Source organism: Phoca vitulina, unplaced genomic scaffold, assembly GCF_004348235.1.
Source record: "Phoca vitulina isolate PV1807 unplaced genomic scaffold, GSC_HSeal_1.0 scaffold20, whole genome shotgun sequence".
Classification (NCBI taxonomy): Eukaryota; Metazoa; Chordata; class Mammalia; order Carnivora; family Phocidae; genus Phoca; species Phoca vitulina.
The window spans coordinates 31289120-31309215 of NW_022589723.1; the positions used below are offsets into that span (position 1 = coordinate 31289120).

Sequence of the window (20096 nt, forward strand, 5' to 3'; positions counted from 1 at the left end):
AAAAAAAAAAAGAGGGGCTTCCCCTCTTTCCTATATTACAAAGAGCAATGTGTCAGAGGTGTGTATCATTAGGATTTATTATAATGGCACTAATAAAAGATCCATTTGGTTGCCACATTCCATTCCTCATTGTGTAGTTACTCACTTTGAGGCTTTTTTTAGTTGGACTCCCTTAAAAGAAAAGTACAGTCATTTTCACTGGGACTCCTCTGTGAATTTTCTGCAAATGACCTGAAAGTAGGTTTTAAGGCTTTGAATGCACATGCACATACTAACAAAGTACAGTGTAATATCTTGCAGTTCATTTCTTTCAACCAAGTGTTTGTTGAATCGCTGCCATGTGCCTATCACTGTTCTAAGCACTGGGGCTGCAAGAGTGTATAAAGTAAACAAGATCCCTTTGTGCAGTTTACACCCTAATAAGAGGAAAAAGTCCTCGCAAAAAGCAAGCAAACAAAAAGTATATGATTTTATGGATTAAAAAAAAACAAGCTCTGGAGAGGTTAAGTCACTTGGCTAAGTATGGATTGATCTAGATCAGATTTCTTGGTTTTCAATCTTATTTTCTTTTTGGTGGGCTTAAAAAGCCTCAAACCAGAGTAAGCTGTAGGGGAATAGCTCCATCATCTACCCTGGCAACCTTGCATGTATCTCCATAGGCCTCACGGGCCTTGAACCAAAGCTTCTCTGAGTCTTAGCAGAATGCTTTGTGATCCTCCCAGAACGGCAGAGGATGGAAGGCTTATGAGGATCTTAGGGCAATCTCCCCTGAGTGCTTCTCATCTCCCAGGTTCTGATGAGGTGTGGGCTTTGTGCCCCACGCCCTCAGAATAGAGCTGCAGAATATAAGAATCACTTAGCTGTAGTCTAGAGTGGGCTCCTCGGCAGCTGGGTATCCCACAACTTACACTGCAGTCATCTGGCCCCTTCTGTTTCAATATTCTCTGTTTGGATTTGTGGGACAAGGACCACTGGCAGCTGGGACCTTAATGCATTCTTCCTTTTGTTGTATAGGTAAGTAATAAACTGTCTGAATCTGAGGTGGCTCCTTGTATCTTTACTGGCTGACTCAGTCAGGCCTGGGTCTTGCCAAGCTCGTGTGTGTGCTTGCCAAAGCCTAGTCGGCTTTTTGGGGCCCTGTGCTCTAGGAACTCGTTAGGAAAAGGCAAGTTGTCTAGCACACGAGTCTGAATAAATAGCATGGCAGTGTTGACACAGATCTGTGCCTGCCTAACATCACAGTCATGTTCTGGCATAATGGAGGGCAGGCAGGAAGTGTGAGTAAAAGTTAGGGTGGCAAGGTCAAGGGAGAACCATTCCTAGGGAAATTGGGGCTGAATCTGGAAGCCATGCCTGTTTGAGGCAATCGGGTCCTTGTCTGGGTCTGGGCTTATGTTTTAGAGACCCCGACAGTTTTCTACACTGGGCGTCAGCAGAGACCAACCCACCAGTCCTTCTGTGTGTAACACTCCATGATCTTCAAGCAGTGGTACTTTTCCTCTGGTACTCATGGGTAAGAGCGTGCACTCCTGGAATCAGCCAGATGTGGGTTCACATCCTGGCTCCTCTCCTTACTGACAGTGATATTGGGCTTTCCTAAGCTTGATTTCTCTCATCTGTAAAATGAGTTCGGTAACATCACTGAAATGAATGAATGAAATATATAATGCATCTAAAGTGCTAAGCAATGCTTGGTGCACATTAAGCATTCCATTTATTAATTATATTCATAAATGGTGGTGATGATGATAAAGATAACAGAAACTTTTCCTCTGAGGAGGTAGGAAAGGAAAGAAGAGGCAGCAAAGGTAAACATGAGCCCTGGATGTGTCCCAGAGATCTACTGTTGAGGCTGGGACCATATCCCCAGGAAAGACCATCCTGGCTCTGTCCCTCAGCCCTCTGATTTTGTTTACACACACACACTATATCTATACCTATACTTAAACTCAAAGAATCACGGAATCAACAAATTGGGAGTGATTTTGGAGATGATTAAGCCTAATTCTTTTATTTCACAGAAAGAAAAACAAAGACCCAGGGAGGGAGTGTGACTTGGCCAAAGTCACACAGCTACTTATTAGCAACTCTCACATGGATCTTCCAAAATCAATTGACCACATGTGTTAATCTTTTCCTAGGTTTAGAGCATGGCCCAGACCACAGGACGAGAAAATCCTGGGAACTCTGGCTTCCCAGACGGGCATGCCCAAGCCTTGCTAGGTAATGCTACTTGTACCACCTCCAGGCAACAATAAGCATCATTCTTCCCAATTTGAACACAACATTCTAAAATCATTACAGAAAGATCCATCCACTTTTTTTTTTTGTTTTGTATACATATTTTATATAGGTAGCAGGATCAATGTTTTCAAGCCACATACAGATTTGTACTACATTTAATTTCCTTAGTTTTTCCATAATTCAACGCAACCTCTATTTATATGACCCATTTCACCTCATAGTAAAAAATGTAATCTTGATTAATTCCAGGCACACCCAGTCATTCAACGCAGCATCCTTCCTGGTGAAGGGGATAATGGCCAGTCCCGGTTCTATACCAGGATCTCCTATGATGTCCTTTGTCCCAGCTGTACTGGTCTGAAGAGTGTCCTCCCCAAATCCATGTCCACCCAGAGCCTAATAATGTAAAACTTACTTGGAAATTGGGTCTTTGCAGATGTTATTAGTTAAAGTAAGATCTAACGAGTAGAGTGGGTCCCAAATCCACTGACTGATGTCCTTATAAGAAGGCCATATGAGGAGCGCCTAGGTGGCTCAGGAGGTGGAGCATCTGCCTTTGGCTCAGGTCGTGATCCCGGGGTCCTGGGATTGAGCCCTGCATTGGGCTCCCTGTTCAGTAGAGAGCCTGCTTCTCCCTCTCCCTCTGCTGTTCTCCCTGCTTGTGCTCTCTCTCTCTCTCTAGTAAATAAAATCTTTAAAAAAAAAAAAAAAAAAAGGCCATATGAGCCCAGAGAAGGCCTCATAACCCCAGAGAAGGTCATGCAACAATAGAGGTAGAGATTGGCATGAACGCCCATAAGCCAAAGAGCATCAAGGATTGCCAGTAACCAACAGGTTGAATTCTTGCCTAGAACCTTCAGGGGAGCATGGTCCTGCCAGCATCTTGATTTTGGACTTGTAGCCTCCAGAACTGTAAGAGAATAGATTTCTGTTGTTTTAAGCCCTCTGCCCACCCCACCCCCCCCCATTTGTGATATTTTGTTATGGCTGCACTAGGAAATGAACATACCAGCTAATCTTCAGTTATGGCTTCCCCCCCCCCCCCCCCCGCCATCATGAGGTACCTGATGAGATCTGTTATCTGTCAATCTCTAGTTGGCAGTCCACACTCTTTCTGTCCCAATTGTTAGTCCTTCTTACATACTCTCCTGCACCTTTACCCACACCCACATCCAGGAAGCCTTGGGCCCTCTTGCTAATATTCAACCTTTATCTCCACTAGGTTTGGGTGCTTCTCAAGGATCTTGCACTAATGCCTGGTCATGAGCACAGGGCTTTTCTTTCCCTAGTTCCCTAAACCTGCCATGGGTGTCGAGGGGGGAATGTACTATTCCCTTCAGCTTTGGATAAGCCCTTAAGGGGAGGTGAGGGCAAGATTCAGGCTCCTTCTCAAGGGCACTCCCTTAGTTCCCCCTGCCCCTTTAAAAAAACCCTCGTACTGGGGCACCTGGGTGGCTCAGTCAGTTGGGTGGCTGGCTGTTGATTTTGGCTCAGGTCGTAATCTCAGGGTCCTGGGATGGAGCCCTGCATTGGGCTCTGTGCTCAGCGGGGAGTCTACTTGAGGATTCTCTCTCTCCCTCTTTCTCGGCTCCTTCCCCTACCTGCTCTCTCCCTCTCTCTCTCTCTCTCAAACAAATAAATAAATCTTTCAGGGTGCCTGGGTGGCTCAGTCGGTTGAGTATCCGACTTTGATTTTGGCTCAGGTCATGATCTCAGAATTCTGAGATCAGGCTCCACACATCCAGCTCCACTCTGAGCATGGAGCCTGCTTGAGTTTCTCTCTCCCCCTCTCCCTCTGCCCCGCCCCTCACTCCTGAGCACTCTCTCTCTCAAATAAGTAAGTAAATAAATAAAATCTTTATTTAAAAATAAAATAAATAAATAAATCTTAAAAAAAAATTCTCTTGGGGTTTACTGAACTCCAAAGTCAGGTTTATGATTTGTGTAAATGCCACTGAGCAGAGTCCCTTACTTCTCTTTTGACTTTTTTCTCCCTATTCTGCTTGGAAATTTTTTATTTAGTTTGCATATTATTCCAAATATTTTATTATATTTTATTTTATTTGTTTCCTTTGTATTTAAATTCAAGTTAGTTAACATGTAGCATAGTATTGGTTTCAGGAATAGAATTTAGTGATTCATCACCTACATCTAACACCCAGTGCTCATCACAACAAGTGCCCTCCTTAATGCCCATCACTCATCTAGCCCATCCCCCGCCCACCTATTGCAAATAATTTCTGTTTTACATGTGCATCCAGGTTTAAAGAGAAGAATTTGATGTCCCATCATTACAACTGCAGCAGAGCAAGGATTACCAAATCCCAGCCCCCTAAATTGGGAAGTCTCAAGGGTTATAAAGAAGCAAAACAAAAACACAAGATATTTCCCTGTATTGCAGCACTACGTAAAGTTGCAATTGGAATTTTTGAAAAAAATTTTTATTTTTATTTTATATAAGTAGTTTCTACGACCCAACACGGGGCTTGAACTCACAACCCTGAGATCAAGAGTCACATGCTCTTCTGACTGAGCCAGTCAGGCACCCTTGTAATTGGAAATTTTGTATTTTTTTTAATCATAAACATTTCAGTATTGCTAGTTTCTAATTCACCATTTTGCACTGCTGTATTGTTTTTCCATTGAGTAGTTATACTACCATTCATTTGGGCATTTTCCTTGTGTAATTCCCAATGTTTCACCATGGAACACCACGAACATCTTCACCATGGAACACCACAAACACCATAAACCTTTCTTGAAGTTATTTTTATTTTTTTAAAAGATATTTATTTATTTATTTATTTATTTATTTATTTATTTATTTAGAGATAGAGCACACGAGGGGGGAGAGGGGCAGAGGGAGAGAGAAAGAATCTCAAGCAGACTCCCCTCTGAGCACGGAGCCCGAATGGGGACTTGATCTCATGACCCTGAGATTATGACCTGAGCTGAAACCAAGAGTCAGACTCTTAACAAATGCATATAGATAGATAGATGATTTTTCCTCCTACTATTCCACTATTTTTCACACAAAGGGTGGCATACCAACTGTCTGCACCTGGCGACCAGGCAGGCAATTCAGAGAGCCAAGAATTACCAGGTAGATCAAACTGAATAGGATGGAAAGGCCACTGCTCATACCCAAGGGGTCATTTTGCACATTGTTCTGGAGTATGGGTTGACAAACTGAGGGGAAGTTTTTTTTCTGTCAATGACTGGCTGCAGTGCCCACCCTCTTGGAACAGCTAGGAGGTTACAGGGATATGAGCTGGGTCCACCCAATGCCCCAGTAGGTGCCTGGGCTGACGCAGTGAGTCTCCCTCTCCGCTCAGCTTTGTGCTGGCTAGATAGACAAACATGATTTTCATTAAGGATATTTCTCTGGGTGATTCTGGGTGAGGCACAAGACAGCCAAATTCTATAGCTCGTTTTCTAAAACTTTTTCCGGGAATAGAAGATTCTGTAAAAAGGTGAACAAGGAGAATGGGCCTGATCACTTGTCAGAGGCTGGAAAAAAAGCCTTAAGCACTGAGCATGTGCTTCATTCACAGCAAGTATTCAGCAAATGCCTCCTGTGGCCTGAGAAGAGAGAGATGGCCCTGGCCCTGGGGTGGAAAGGTTGCATCTACAAGGTAGGACACATAGACAGTGCTTCATTTGCATTTTATTTGACTAGTATTATCATAAAACCCTCAGCCTTACTTCCTTCATTCAGCTTGGCAGTGTTACTTGGCTCTGTCTTTTTATCCCCTCTGCCATCTTTTAGTTTTATAGTTTACCCAGACGCTACTCATTCCTCTCTCTATTTCAGTTTTTATCTTACTGGATTTCCCCTGGAGAGAGGGGTCCATAAAAGCTGGTCTCTTTGCAGGAAAATTTAGAAATAGCTAATAAGATCATCAGAAAGGGCTGACTCTAACTCTCTCATTTGATGGATATGGAAACTCAGGCCAGTAGGTTAACCATGGTGGTTAGCTGAAGCAGGCTGGATAGGCCCCCTTCCTTTGGACCTTCTTATGGAAGATCTGAGGCAAAATGTCAAGATTCAATCTTCTAGCTTATCAATAGCTGTCACCTTGAACGGAGGTCAGCTGATAAGCCTCAGGTTTTAACTACTCTGAATTGAAATTATTTTACTGTTTATTACATACCCACCACCAGAATGGCTAAAATTAGAAAAACTGAAAATACCAAGGAAATAAAGCAACTAGAACTTCAAACATTGCCTGTGGGTTTGTAAACTGATCAGAACACTTTGTAAAACTGCTTATCTCCTGTGTCAACTATACTAAAAACAAAAACAAAATCTGCTTATCTACTAAAGAGATAGCCTATGTCCTAGCATTTCTACTTCTACATATTTATCCAAGAGAATTAAGCACATTTATATACCAAAAGATAGGTACAAAAATGTTCATTGCATTCCATTTTTTAGAATGGCTAAAAATGGGAAACAATGCAAATGTCCTTCATGAAGAGAATGGATAAATAATTTGTGCTATATTCATACAATGAAATACAACACTGGAGAGACAAACTAAAACCATTCCATTTATATGAAATTCAAGAACAGACAAAATCTACTTTATGGTGATTCTTGGAGGAAGGGCTGGGAGGCAAACGTATACTAAATGAGAGAACCCCGGGGATGCTGGAAACGTTCCTGATCTTGGTCTAGCTGGTAATTAATTACACAGATATAAATGTAAGTAAGTAAAAATTCAGCTTAAGCTAAACATTTCAAATTTGCTCATTTCCTGTATACCTCAATTTTTAAAAAGTGTCCTATATTGTATCTGCATTGTATTAAAGACAATGCAATAAAAACACTTTTATCATTTCAAAAATATTTTATTTTTAAAATTCAAGGTTATCAAGTTTACTTCTTTCGTTATCCCATACCCAGCAGATTGCATCACCTCCAACCAGTTTGCCTGCTATCAATTCCTCCTCACTGACAGGTGGGTCTGCCAAGCACATACTTGATTTGGCTAATCGCCAGTTTAACAAGGGTCCCTGGCTGCTATGTGTCTGTGGAATACAGGACAAATACCTCACTGAAGCAAACAAAGACTTTCCTAATTCACTCCTTATCTGCTTTTTTGGATCAAGGGTGATTTCTTTTTTCTTTTTTTTTTTTTTAAGATTTTATTTATTTGACAGAGAGAGACACAGCGAGAAAGGGAACACAAGCAGGGGGAGTGGGAGAGGGATGAAGCAGGCTTCCGCGGAGCAGGGATCCCGATATGGGGTTCCATCCCAGAACCTCGGGATCATGACCCCAGCTGAAGGCAGACGCTTAACGACTGAGCCACCCAGGCGCCCCTCAAGGGTGATTTCTATTCTCCATGTCCTTAACCCCTAGCACACAAAACTTTCCACATTTCTTCACCTTTGAACTCCTGACCCATATTTCCACTATCCTACCCCTGCTTCTTTCTCTATCAAATTTCTCCTCACATTTCACTGTCCAGCTCTCAACGACTCACTTTTAAATGTCCACCGATTGTTTCCAAAACCCTCAGTTCCCACCATCCTGACTTTTTAAGCTCCGTGCATTCACCATATTAAAACCCCCATATTTTATACTATCTACCCCCTGAATTAAATGTTTCCTGAGAGCCCGCATCATTTCTCTTCATCTCTGGATCCCTGTGCTCAGCACTTTGCTAAACAAATGGGTGCTATCAGAACTGAATTATAAGTTTCATTTTTGTCCCAGACTTCTGGTTTTCACAGTAATGTTGCTTCCTATTAAATTCTTCACTGTGGCAGACTCAGGGATGAAAGTGGATACAGACGAGATAGCTTAAATTAGACACTAATTAGTGTTGTATCTAGTTTGGGTTTCCTATTTTAAGAGAGACAAGTCTCCTGCTCTGTCCAATAGGATAACCGCTATTATGTCGCTATTTAAATTAAGTAGAAGTAAATAAAATAGAAAACTCAATTTCTCAGTCTCACTAGCCACATTCGAGTACTCAAAAGCCTCATGTGGCTAGTGGCTACCATACTGAACAACGCAGAATGTAACATTTCCATCACGACATAAAGTTCTACGGGACTGCGCTGAAAATCTCTGGCCTTTACGCTTACGAGATCTCCCCTCTTAGAACACCCTTCCACCCTCTTCCCACAGTGCTCCCCCTATAACCATCACCAGCCTTACTGTGTTTGTAATTGCAGGGTTCCAGGACAGCAGGGACTGTGCCTTACTGCTGTAACTCCAGTGTTTAGCTTTGAAGCCCAGCGCAATTAGTAGGCGCTCAGTAAACGTTGATTTAATAGGTGATAGGACAGGAGGGACCTTCCAGATACACCAGTCCCAAGCCCTTTCCCATGCTGATCAGTCCTTTAGGTGTCTCCAGCACTTTTCATTTTTTAAGCCTTTCTTAAAGCATCGCCCTGGAGAAGAGAGAAAAGCGCCATGCACGCACCTGCTGATTGGCAATTGCCCAGGCAGCCGCCTCACGCTCTGGCGTCACGGGCCAGTCGTACCTTTGCTCGGCTCCGCCCCCTTCCGAACCCAACAGAGGCCAAGCGCTCACGGCGACACCGCCCACAATCTTCACTGCGCAAGCGCAGCCTGCGAGCGTAGGGTGTCTCGAGGTGGCCGGGTGCCCGCGCTCGAGAGCGCGGGGGTTTGTGGCCTGCGTTCGGCAGGCTCCAGTCGCCCACTCTCCGAAGCAGCGAAGCGCAGCGATCCATCTCCCCGCGCCCTGGGCAGTGTGGCCATGGAGAATCAGGTGCTGACGCCGCACGTCTACTGGGCTCAGCGACACCGCGAGCTGTATCTGCGCGTGGAGCTGAGTGACGTGCAGGTAAAAGCCGGTGCGGGCGGCGGGACGAACGCGGGGTCTCAGCTCCCGGGACCTTCCGATCTCCCCCATCCCCTTTGTCCCGGTGCGCGAGGGAGAGCTTGCGGTGCGCCAACGGGTTCGGCGACGCGGTGCGCTTTCGGCGTCCGGGCCGGGGCAGGGGCTGGCCCTCGTCGAGGAACACTCGTAGACCCCGGGCCTGGGGCACAACCCCCTGAGGGCTGCGGGTACTTTCGGATGCTGCGTGAGTCCTGTGCGGCTCTCGGAGGCTGCCCCGGGGCCTTCTCTTTGTTCACAGCCTGCGGCCTGATGGAGCCCGCGCCCGGCCCGGGAGGCCTAGCCGTCGGGGTTCGGGTTTGCCTAGGCCCTACGAGGCATAGGATGAGCTCTTTGGGCCGGGGGTGCAGAATGACGGTGGCTTGCTGTGTCCTGGCTGGACGTCTTGGCGCTGGCCAGAGGGGTTCAGCCAGGCCGGTCTGCCGTTCACAAGGCCCGTCGCGGCTGCCCCCAGAGGGGCCACACCCACCTTCCAACCGTTCAGTGATGGAAGTCATTCTTGTTAATTTTAATTTTAAAATCCGGAAACCCGGAGAAAGTGATTTTCCGTCTGTTCTGAAGGCTGTGAGCTCAGGTTTGCGGAGTTGCATAGAGAACTTAAAAATTAAGTTACATAGAGCATTTATGTTTGATTTCCTTAGCTCCCTGTATGAACAAGCCCATGCCTCCTAAATGGTAGAGATACCAGGACCTGTGGACCCCCTGCCTCTGTCCAAACCATCCAGGATTCCAGGTTTTGAGAAACTGGAGTTTTCAGTCTGGAATGTTCTTTCTTCAGTCATCCTTACTACTTCTCCGTGACATCTATGGCAATTTGTAACCTCCTTCACTCCACCTAACTTTCGCTGCCTTTGACTCAGTTGGTCATATTTCTATCTGTCCACCTGTCTGGCATATTTCTTGCAAAGTGTAGGTGCTCTTTGGGTGTGGATTTGAATTTGTTGAGTTGAATCTTTGTTTCTGGAATTTAAACCCATTTTCCCATTGACACATAAAGACAGTACTGGCCAGAAAGCCTTTAGATAGGATAGGACAGTGCATGGTGTGTCAATTTAATGTGTTAAACCAGATTGAATTATACTTTTGCATCAGAAGATGAGTAAATGGTCTGTGCTGTCCCCCTCTACTCTGCTCCAGGGTGTTGCAGTAAAGAAGGAAACAAACAAAATCTTTGTTGATGGGGATCAAAGTCTCCATCTGGAGAGGTTTCTCAGTAACTGTGGAACATGTGTTATGACAGTCTCTTTTTTAAAAAAGTAATTTAGCCAAGTGTTACGTAGACAGATTAAACTCAGGCCCTTCCCTCTCTAGATGTTATCATGTAATAAGGACGTACGGTTCTGGGATACAAGCTGCAAACACTTAAAGTTGTTTTTAGGGGAATAGGTGGGTGGTGGTGGTGGAAAGAAATGGAAATTAGTTGGACAATGAAAGAATGCATCATGTTTATGTTTGTCTTGAGAGATCTAAACCTCTTTGTTAAGAGATATGAACACATGTTAATCATATTTGGTATATTTAGAAATATGAAAGGTATACATTTGAAATGTATTATATTTAAGGAAATGCAAAGGTGGAGAAAAAAATGGAAGATTCTTTTGGAGAGAGAAATCCTTTTATTTTTGGGAAAAAATAAATATCCCCCCCCCCAAAGCAATGTTTTAATACCACTCATAAAAGAAATCCTCTACCATGTGTGAGGTACTAGAGATTTACAGATGAGTCAGACAGCCTCAGCTTTCCAAGAGCATACTATCTAGAAGAAGCATATTATCATATACAGACAAAAAGTTTTGTGTAGGAGTATGTTTATTGGTAGAATTGAAGTTGAATATTAACCAGGTCTCTGGTGTTAAAGGAATTTGTTACCTCTCTTATGTTTAGTTAGAAATGACTTCCAGAAATGAGATGAAGTGTTCTTGTCAAACTGAGATTGGAAGAACGTTCCAGGAAGAGAAAGGCGTAGACTCTTAGGTTGTCTGACTTGTACGGTGTCAATGCACTGCAGCCAGAGACTGCCAGGGAAACACCTGTGGTTAAACGAGTTGGGTTTATTACTCATTTCAGCAAGGGAGAGCATAGCCCATGGGGGACAATGATGTCTCATTAAGGGGGTTAGACCTGATTATAGGATTTGGATGCTGTCAGAAAACGGGTAATTCTGTGGCTGGTTATCAGACTAAATCTTATCTGTAGGGAGGAGAGACTAGCAAAAGAATAAAAGTAATTGGTAGAGAAGTCGCAGTCACTCATTTTGGCCAAGACAGAAAGGACGTCTGGTATTTTGGGAGTGGCATAGCAGCCACGTTTTTGTCTGTGCTTACACAAAATTATGAAATGACTTTTGTCGGGGCGCCTGGGTGGCTAAGTCGTTAAGCGTCTGCCTTCGGCTCAGGTCATGATCTCAGGGTCCTGGGATTGAGCCCCGCGTAGGGCTCCCTGCTCGGCAGGAAGCCTGCTTCTCCCTCTCCCCCTACTTGTGTTCCCTCTCTCGCTGTCTCTCTCTCTGTCAAATAAATAAAATCTTAAAAAAAAAAAAAAAGAAATGACTTTTGTCTCATTTTGTCAAGGTTTCAGAATAACCTTGTCCAAGGTTGGTATTCTGTGCCATTATGTCCAATTGGAGAATAACAAGGCCGAGCTGTGAGTGACAGACCACCCTCTGAATGTCAGGAGCTGCTGTTTTTGTTTTTGTTTGTTTTGTTGTTGTTGTTTTTTAATTTCTCACTTAATTGCTCAGTGCGGGCTTGTCGAACCTGTGATTCAGGCTGTGGATGAAGCAATCCATTTTTCAATGAAAAGCATTTGTGGAGTGCCTACTCCTAGCTCATTAAGCTAGGTGCTGGGTTGTTGGACAGCTCTCTGTTACCCCCTGCTTTCTGGTGTTTTCCACAGTTACTGAGTTTTAGTGTTGAATTCCAATTTGGGGACATCAGCTCTGCTCCCCTCCCTTTCTGAGACACAGAGAACTGTCCAGTTTTCACATCTCTATTCTGTCCTTGGAGGTGCAGGGCTAGTGGCTGCTGAGAAATGGCTGTTAATGTGAGGAGGGATGGTGCTCAGTAAAGACTTCCAACAGCAGTCTTGTCTGTGTTTGAGGTAAACAGTAGCAAAGATGTCAGCTGGAGTCCAGGGGGCCAGGGCAAGGCTATTTTCAGAATAGAGTTTATTTTCAAGATAAGCATAATAGACAGCTTTGTGCCAACAACCATAGTTGTTAAAGCATTTGTTCATTTATCAAGGTTTTGGTTTGTTTTAGTTGTATGTGGACAAAGTGCATACCTTTGGGAGCTGTTTGACAGATATTGTTCTTGTCCTTACTTGATAGACACTCTGGTAGAAAGAGGGGTAACCGAAGATAGGGGTGAAGATAGGGGTCTTGGGCTTCTACTTCCTACCTGGTGGCCATGGATAATTCACTTAATCCTTATGTCCCTCAGTTTCTTCATCCAGATAAATGTGAAGGCACTAATTCACAGGATTGTTTTGAGGTCTGAACTAGACAATGGATTTGAAAGTGCTTTGTAAATTCTAGTTTGCTATTCAAGTGAAAGGATTATTATTGTTATATTAAACCTTAGATGAGAGAGAGAAACACAAAGAGCAATAGGATAGGGTAGAGTCTATGAGCAGAGTTATCCATATATGAAAATGTACAGCAGAGGTGGCTTTGAATATTAATAGGGCAAAGGATGAACCATTCAGGAAATTGTTTGGGGACAGTTAGTAATCCAAATAGCGAAAGATAAAATAAGATCTTGCCTTATGTCATACATAAAAGTCAATTCCAGGGGGGTTAATGACCTGAATGCATAAAGCAAAACTACTAAAAGAAAATATAGGAGACTATCTTTATGGTATTGGAACAGGGAATAATGTGTTAAATAAGACACACAAAACATAAATCCTAAAGATTAACTGATGTAAGACAAGCTTGAAGAAGATATCTACAGCACATATCACAGACAAATGACTAGCATCTGAAATATATAAAGAACCACCTACAGACCAATACGAAAAAGACATATTACCCATTAGAAAAAGGGGAAGAAAATATAAGCAATTCAGAGTAAAAGGAAACAAGAATGGCCAGTAAACCTAAAAAGATGCTTGATCTCAGTTGTAATCAGGGACATGTAAATTAAAGGAATAGTATTTGTTAGAATATGATAATATATTTCTTAGATTGGGAAAAATGGAAAGTCTAACATTACCAATTGTTGGTGAGATTGTTCAGCAGTGGGACATTTTTTTTTAAGATTATTTATTTATTTGTCAGTGAGAGAGAGAAAGGAGAGAGAGCACAAGCAGGGGGAGCGGCAGGCAGAGGGAGAAGCAGGCTCCTCGCTGAGCAGGACCCTGGGACCACAACCCGAGCCATAGGAGACGCTTAACCAACTGAGCCACCCAGGTGCCCCGCAGTGGGACATTTTTATACAATTTCCCCCTGCCCAACCCTTTTAAAGACCACCAGGAACAGCTTGTTTTTTTTAAATTAAATTCAATTTTATTTATTTAAATTCAGTTAATTAACATATAGTATATTATTCATTTCAGAAGTAGAGTTCAGTAATTCATCAGTTGTATATAACACCCAGTGCTCATTACATTACACATCTTCCTTAATGCCCATCACCTAGTTACCCCAATCCTCCACCTCCCTCCCCTCCAGCAACCCTCAGTTTGTTTCCTGTGATTAAGAGTCTCTTACGGTTTGTCTCCCTCTCTGATTTCATCTTGTTTTATTTTTGCCCCCTTCCCCATGCTCCTCTATTTTGAGAAACATCTTGTTTTAACAAGTGGGTTTATTGCTTGTTTCGATGGGGGAGAACACATTTTGGGAACACATTTGAGACATGGGGCGTCTCAGTAAGAGGGCACTAGAAATAAGTGATTATAGGATTTAGGCTTTGGTTGGATGATTGGGAAAGGGACTAAGGAAGTAGGGATTCATCTTAGATGGCGTGCTGTTAGAGAGTGGGGACATTCTATGATTGGATATGTTTTGGATGACATAGCGAGTGACTTCTTCTTAGACAAAATTATGAGTTGACCTTATTTTGTGTCATTTTATCATGATATCAGAGTAACCTGAGGTGGTTTGGTATTTTTTGAGATTGTTTATGTTTAATAGGAGAGCACAATGGCCTTGCTGTAAGCTTTAGACCAGCTTGTAATAATTTTGAGATCTAGCTGTGAATGTCAGATCAGTTTCAGATATCAGGGCTGCTTATTTTCTTTCTTTCTTTTTTTTTTTTTAAAGATTTTATTTATTTGACAGAGAGAGAGAGAGCACAAGCAGGGGGAGCAGCAGGCAAAGGGAGAGGGAGAAGCAGATTCCCCACTGAGCAGGTAGCCGGACATGGGGCTCAATCCCAGGCCCCTGGAATCATGACCTGAGCTGAAGGCAGACGCTTAACCGACTGAGCCACCCAGGTGCCCCCCATCTTCATATTTTAGAGTCTACTCTTCTGAATCACTTTTCACCTCAGGGATGTCACGGTCTATGTTTTCCCACATAGTATCATCCTCCGTACCATTAAGGACTAGTAAATGCACCATTTCTGGAAGAGTGCCTTACTGTTATCTCTGGCATTTTTTTTTTCAAGTCATCATGACCTATTTATAAGTTTCAATGCTGGCACTTTCTGGATCTGACCAGAAGATGTCAAGAAAATATTTCCAGATGAGAACCAGGACTCATACTCCTTCCTCAAAGGCCCTTTAAGTGGCTTTTTGACTGAAAAACAGTTGCAACCATCTAGTCACGCCATCTGGAATGATAGCCAGTTCACACACATTCAGGCAGTGATAGGCGTGTTACGGCTGCCACTTGGCCAAAGCACTTACTTGTCAGGTGCTGCTATCGATTGTATTATATATCCTGATTTTAGAGATACTGAATTGGAAAAAAATGTGCATTTTAGAATTGAAGAAATGTAGCAAATTTTGGAATTGTCAGTTAATAAGTTATAGTATTTAAATTCCTGAGACAGGTTGAGCTCACCCAGGTAAAGAGAATAGATCAGAGGTTACCAACTCAAATGCCCAAAATAGTGATGAGGAGCCCAGGTGTCTTTTTGCCTTGATTTGAATCTGGGTCTTGCCCCTTGCTGATTTTGTAATCTCGGGCCTGTTATATAACCTCTGTAAGCCTCAGCTGCCCATTTGTAAAATCCTCATAATAATAGTACCTATTTTATAGGGCTTTGTGTGTGTGTGTGTGTGTGTGTGTGTGTGTGTATGAGCTAGTAATGTGGAACACTTTGAACGATACCTGGCATCTAGTGAGTGCCCAGTAAATGTTTGTGAAGTGAGCTGGGTGGGGAATGTGGTTAATTGGAGAGGATAGGGTTCATCCTAAAGGGAGAGCTATTGTCATGCAAGAAGGCAGATTGAGGTTGGCATCTGATTTTTCTAATTTGTGAAAGAGAAGCTAGAAATCCAGATTTTTTTTAAATGTTAAAAAAAAAGTCCTTATAGTTTTACACTTGACTTATTCAACAAATACATGTAAAGGCTTACTGTGTGTGTGGGAGTCTTTCAGACTCTGAGACTTGGGCAGGAGGAGCAGACGGAGGTCCCTCCTCTTATGAAGTTCATGTGCTGAAACCGCTGGTGGTGAAAGAGTGACAGTAAAAGTGAACAAATTCATCGAACAGTTTCAGATTAATAACATTTTGGAGAAGGCATAAGAAGACCAATCTGAGCAGGCATCACGAGAACTGCCACAGATTGGGTTGTCAGGGAAGGTCTCTCTGAGGAAGTGAGCAGAGACCTAACTGCGAAGAAGCTGTGCGGAAGTACGAGGACGAATGTGGCAGAGAGAAGGGACAGCTCCTGCAGAGTCCCTAGGTGGAAAGCACTTGCTGGTGAAGTCAAACTAAAAATTAATACACACATAAAACAAAAGCAATTCTCTGCAGGCCGTATAAAATACTGTGGCTTTAATTTGGCCCTTTCACATGCCAATTTATGACAGAAAACTGATAGATATTAAAAACTGGTGGTGGGGCCTCCTGGGTGGCTCATTTGGTTAAGTGGCTGCTTTTGGCTCAGGTCATGATCTCAGGGTTTGGGGATAGAGTCCCGTCGTTGTTGGGTTCTCTGCTTCTTCCTTCCCCTCCCCCCCATGTGTGCGCTTTCTCCCTCTCTCAAATAAATAAAATCTTTAAAAATAAATAAATAAATAAAAACTGGTGGAGATAGGAAGGGTTGAGTCCTGAGCTACTCAGCCATTGAGAAGTTGAGCAGAGGAGAAAGGACAGCAAAGGATAGAAAAGGAGTAGCCTACACGGCAAAATCCAGACGGTGCCCTGTGGTGTCCTAGAACCCAGGGGACAGGAGCATTTCCATGGGATGCAGTCAGCTGTGTCCAGTGCTGCTTGGAGTATGATGAGACTATATGTCTGTTGGATTTGCCAGTATGGAGGTTATTGGTCTTGATAATAACAGTTTCAGTGGAGTGGTGGGGATAGAGGCTAGACCAGAGTGGATTTAAGAGTAAATTTATGGTGAGGAAGAAGTAATGATTATAGATAACTTTTATTTTATTTTATTTTTTTTTAAAGATTTTATTTATTTGACAGAGACACAGAGAGAGAGGGAACACAAGCAGGGGGAATGGGAGAGGGAGAAGCAGGCCTCCCGCCGAGCAGGGAGCCCGATGCGGGGCTTGATCCCCGGACCCTGGGATCATGACCTGAGCCGAAGGCAGACGCTCAACGACTGAGCCACCCAGGCGCCCCTATAGATAACTTTTAAAGAAGCTTCCTCTTGGTGGGGGGAGAGGATGAGCAGAGTAATCAGTGGTACAGTGTTCTTGGAGTTCCGGGAAGAGAGGAAGGTTTTCTTCCTAAAGCATGTGGGCCTTGAGCTTTTTTTTTTTTTAAGATTTATTTACATATTTATTTTTGAGAGAGAGAGAGAGAGAGGAGTGGGGGTGGGGGAGGGGCAAAGGGAGAGGGAGAAAGAGAATCCCAAGCACACTCCCTGCTGAGTGCAGAGCCCCACTCAGGGCTCAATCTCACGACCCTGAGATCACGACCTGAGCTGAAATCGCAAGTGGGTCGCTCAACCAACTGAGCCACCCAGGTGCCCCTTGAAGTGCATTTTTAAGTGTAAGTAGAATTTGGATCCAAACAAGGGGGATTGCAGGGGATGTGTACTAGTATCTATACCCTGTTGAGTATATGCAGCTGTAAAAAGGAGTGAGACCTCTATGAACTGATGAGGATTGATCTAGGTGAAAAAAGCAAGGTGTGTGAGAATGTATATTACATGCTACCGTTAACGTAGCATATAAGGGATATAAGAATATCTGGGTATATTTACTTAGTTTTTGGAAAATGTGTGTGCACACATACGGAGGAGGATAAACCGGAAACTCCTGAAATGCTTACCTGTGGGTGGTGAGTAGGAATGTGGTGGAGGGAGATAGGTTTGAGGTAGGACTTCTGGAGATACGTTTCTACAGTTTGACTTTTGACCGATGTGACTATTTTACATATTCAAAAATAGAACTTAATAAAAAAGAATACAGTGGCAAATCTTGAAATTCAATACAAACAGAATCAAAAGGACCTGTGTATGTAAAATTGATAACATAACCATCCAGATGAATAAGTTAATACAAGTAACTTTGCACAGTACTCTGGTTCTTTAGTAGAATGCATTCTTTTTTTTTTTTTTAAGACTTTATTTTATTTTATTTATTTTTTTTTTTAAGATTTTATTTATTTATCTGAGAGAGAGAATGAGATAGAGCATGAGAGGGGGGAGGGTCAGAGGGAGAAGCAGACTCCCCGCCGAGCAGGGAGCCCGATGCGGGACTCGATCCCGGGACTCCAGGATCATGACCTGAGCCGAAGGCAGTCGCTTAACCAACTGAGCCACCCAGGCGCCCTAGTAGAATGCATTCTAAGAACAAAAAGAAACGTTGTACTTCACTCAGTAGGTTTATTGTCAGTAAAAATACTGATATAATTCTGAAACTTTTTGAGGATCAAATAAATAAATGTGTTAATGCTATTAGGAACCAAGGTTTTCACTGTAAGAAAAGCGATAAAAATAATAAGTAACAAGATGAGAAACTCTATAATAGTAAATTTGAATTGGAAATTTAAATATGACAGCATGACTTTAAAAATTCCTAGCTAGACACTAAAAATGAGCATTGAGTATACCTCAATGTGCCAGATCATGTTTTCTTTTCTCTCTCTCTTTTTTTTTTTTTTTTTAAGTAGGCTCCACGCCCAACATGGGGCTTAAACTCAGATCGGGAGTCAGATGCTCTACTGACTGAGCCAGCCAGGTGCCCCCAGATCATGTTTTCTAAATTACCATTCCTCGCTGAAGGAACTAAGGCTCCTTGAAGAAATGGCTGATTATTCCAAGTCTGTGCTAGAGAAAGTACATGGTCAAAGGCCACAAAGTCATGTCAGAATAGCATAGGAGCTGGTTTGAAGGGATTTCCACCAGCCAAATTTGTGATCATTTGAACAGCAAAAAGAATAAGAATAGTAGTGGATTTTGACAGAGGGAACTAAAAAAGAAGATCCATCAGTCCATAGTGATACTCAAAAGGAAAGGAAGATGGAGGTGCTGGGGCAGGGGGCGGGGAGGCAAGAGGAGGGGGCAGGAGGTGGGTGTGGTTACAAAAGGGCAGCACCAGGGATCTGGAACTGTTCAGTATCTTGACTGTGATGGACAAACCTACGCTTGTAATAAAATCGTATAGTACTTACACACATACACACAAATGAATACAAGTCAAACTGGGAAACTATGAATAAGATAAGTCGGTCCTATCAATGTCAATATCCTGACTGTAATATTATACTATAGTTATGTTAAAGTACTATCTTTGGGAGAAACTGGGCAAAGAGTACAAGGGATCTCTTGGTGTTATTTCTTATAACTGCATGTGGATTTATAATTATTTCAATAAAAATTTCAATTTAAAATATAAAGAGGGAACAGAGAGAGAAAGGGAAAACTCATCCTTACAGAAGAATGCCAGCTAAAAAATGAAGAAGGAATGATTGAATTAGAAAATCATCTCTGTGCAACCTCCAGATCAGGCAAGGATTATCAGTGGATGACAGTTCCATTGGAGGAAAAAGTATAGTTAGAGAATAGGAGATTACACTGTTAGATTACTTACTAATTACAAAAGAAAAAGAGTACCTTTAAAGTAGAGGGTTCTGGCAATCCCCATCTCTTTTTTTTTTTTTTTTTTAAAGATTTTATTTATTTGACAGAGAGAGACACAGCGAGAGAGGGAATACAAGCAGGGGGAATGGGAGAGGGAGAAGCAGGCTTCCCGCAGAGCAGGGAGCCTGATGCGGGGCTCGATCCCAGAACTCTGGGATCATGACCTGAGCCGAAGGCAGACGCTTAACGACTGAGCCACCCAGGCGCCCCAAGGCAATCCCCATCTCTTAATTAAATGATCAAGGTGTGGCCTCCTCTTAGGATGCCTTAAGAAGTACTCATATCAAGAAAAAAAAAAAAAGTACCCACATCACCTATGAAATATTCTTTTTTTTAAAATTTTTATTTGAAAAATTTTATTTATTTATTTGACAGAGAGAGACCCAGCGAGAGAGGGAATACAAGCAGGGGGAATGGGAGAAGGAGAAGTAGGCTTCCCGCGGAGCAGGGAGCCCGATGCGGGGCTCGATCCCAGGACCCTGGGATCACGACCCCAGCCGAAGCAGACGCTTAACGACTGAGCCACCCAGGCGCCCCAATAAATAAAATCTTTAAAAAAAATTTTTTTTAAGTGAATTAAAAATTTTCAAAATAAAATATTGGGTTGAGACACTTTTTCGGGGGAGATGCCCAATACCCACCTATGTGTTTGATGATTCACTAGAAGAATTGATGGGATTCAGCATATAGTTGTACTCCTGGCTAAGGTTTATTACAGTGAAAGGATATATGACAGGATCAGCAAAGGATTAAAAACAC

The 20096-nt window shown here is 42.9% G+C and overlaps 2 protein-coding genes across 3 annotated transcripts in view; one reads left to right on the top strand and one right to left on the bottom strand.

Moving 5' to 3' along the window:
- Nucleotides 1-8765, bottom strand: part of DPP8 (dipeptidyl peptidase 8) — a 73131-nt gene extending 64366 nt beyond the window's left edge. Inside the window, exon 1 of one of the 2 annotated variants that reach the window (XM_032418127.1) lies at nt 8685-8765. The gene's annotated coding sequence lies outside the window, so the exon portion shown is untranslated. Of the gene's footprint in view, nt 1-8416; nt 8482-8684 lie in introns of those variants that run through there. The other variant, XM_032418128.1, reaches the window with a different exon arrangement.
- A 31-nt stretch (nt 8766-8796) lies between these two features.
- Nucleotides 8797-20096, top strand: part of HACD3 (3-hydroxyacyl-CoA dehydratase 3) — a 41105-nt gene continuing 29805 nt past the window's right edge. Inside the window, exon 1 of the mRNA XM_032418134.1 lies at nt 8797-9068. Coding sequence (XP_032274025.1) covers nt 8982-9068 — 87 coding nt within the window. The 5' untranslated portion in view covers nt 8797-8981. The remainder of the gene's footprint in view (nt 9069-20096) is intronic.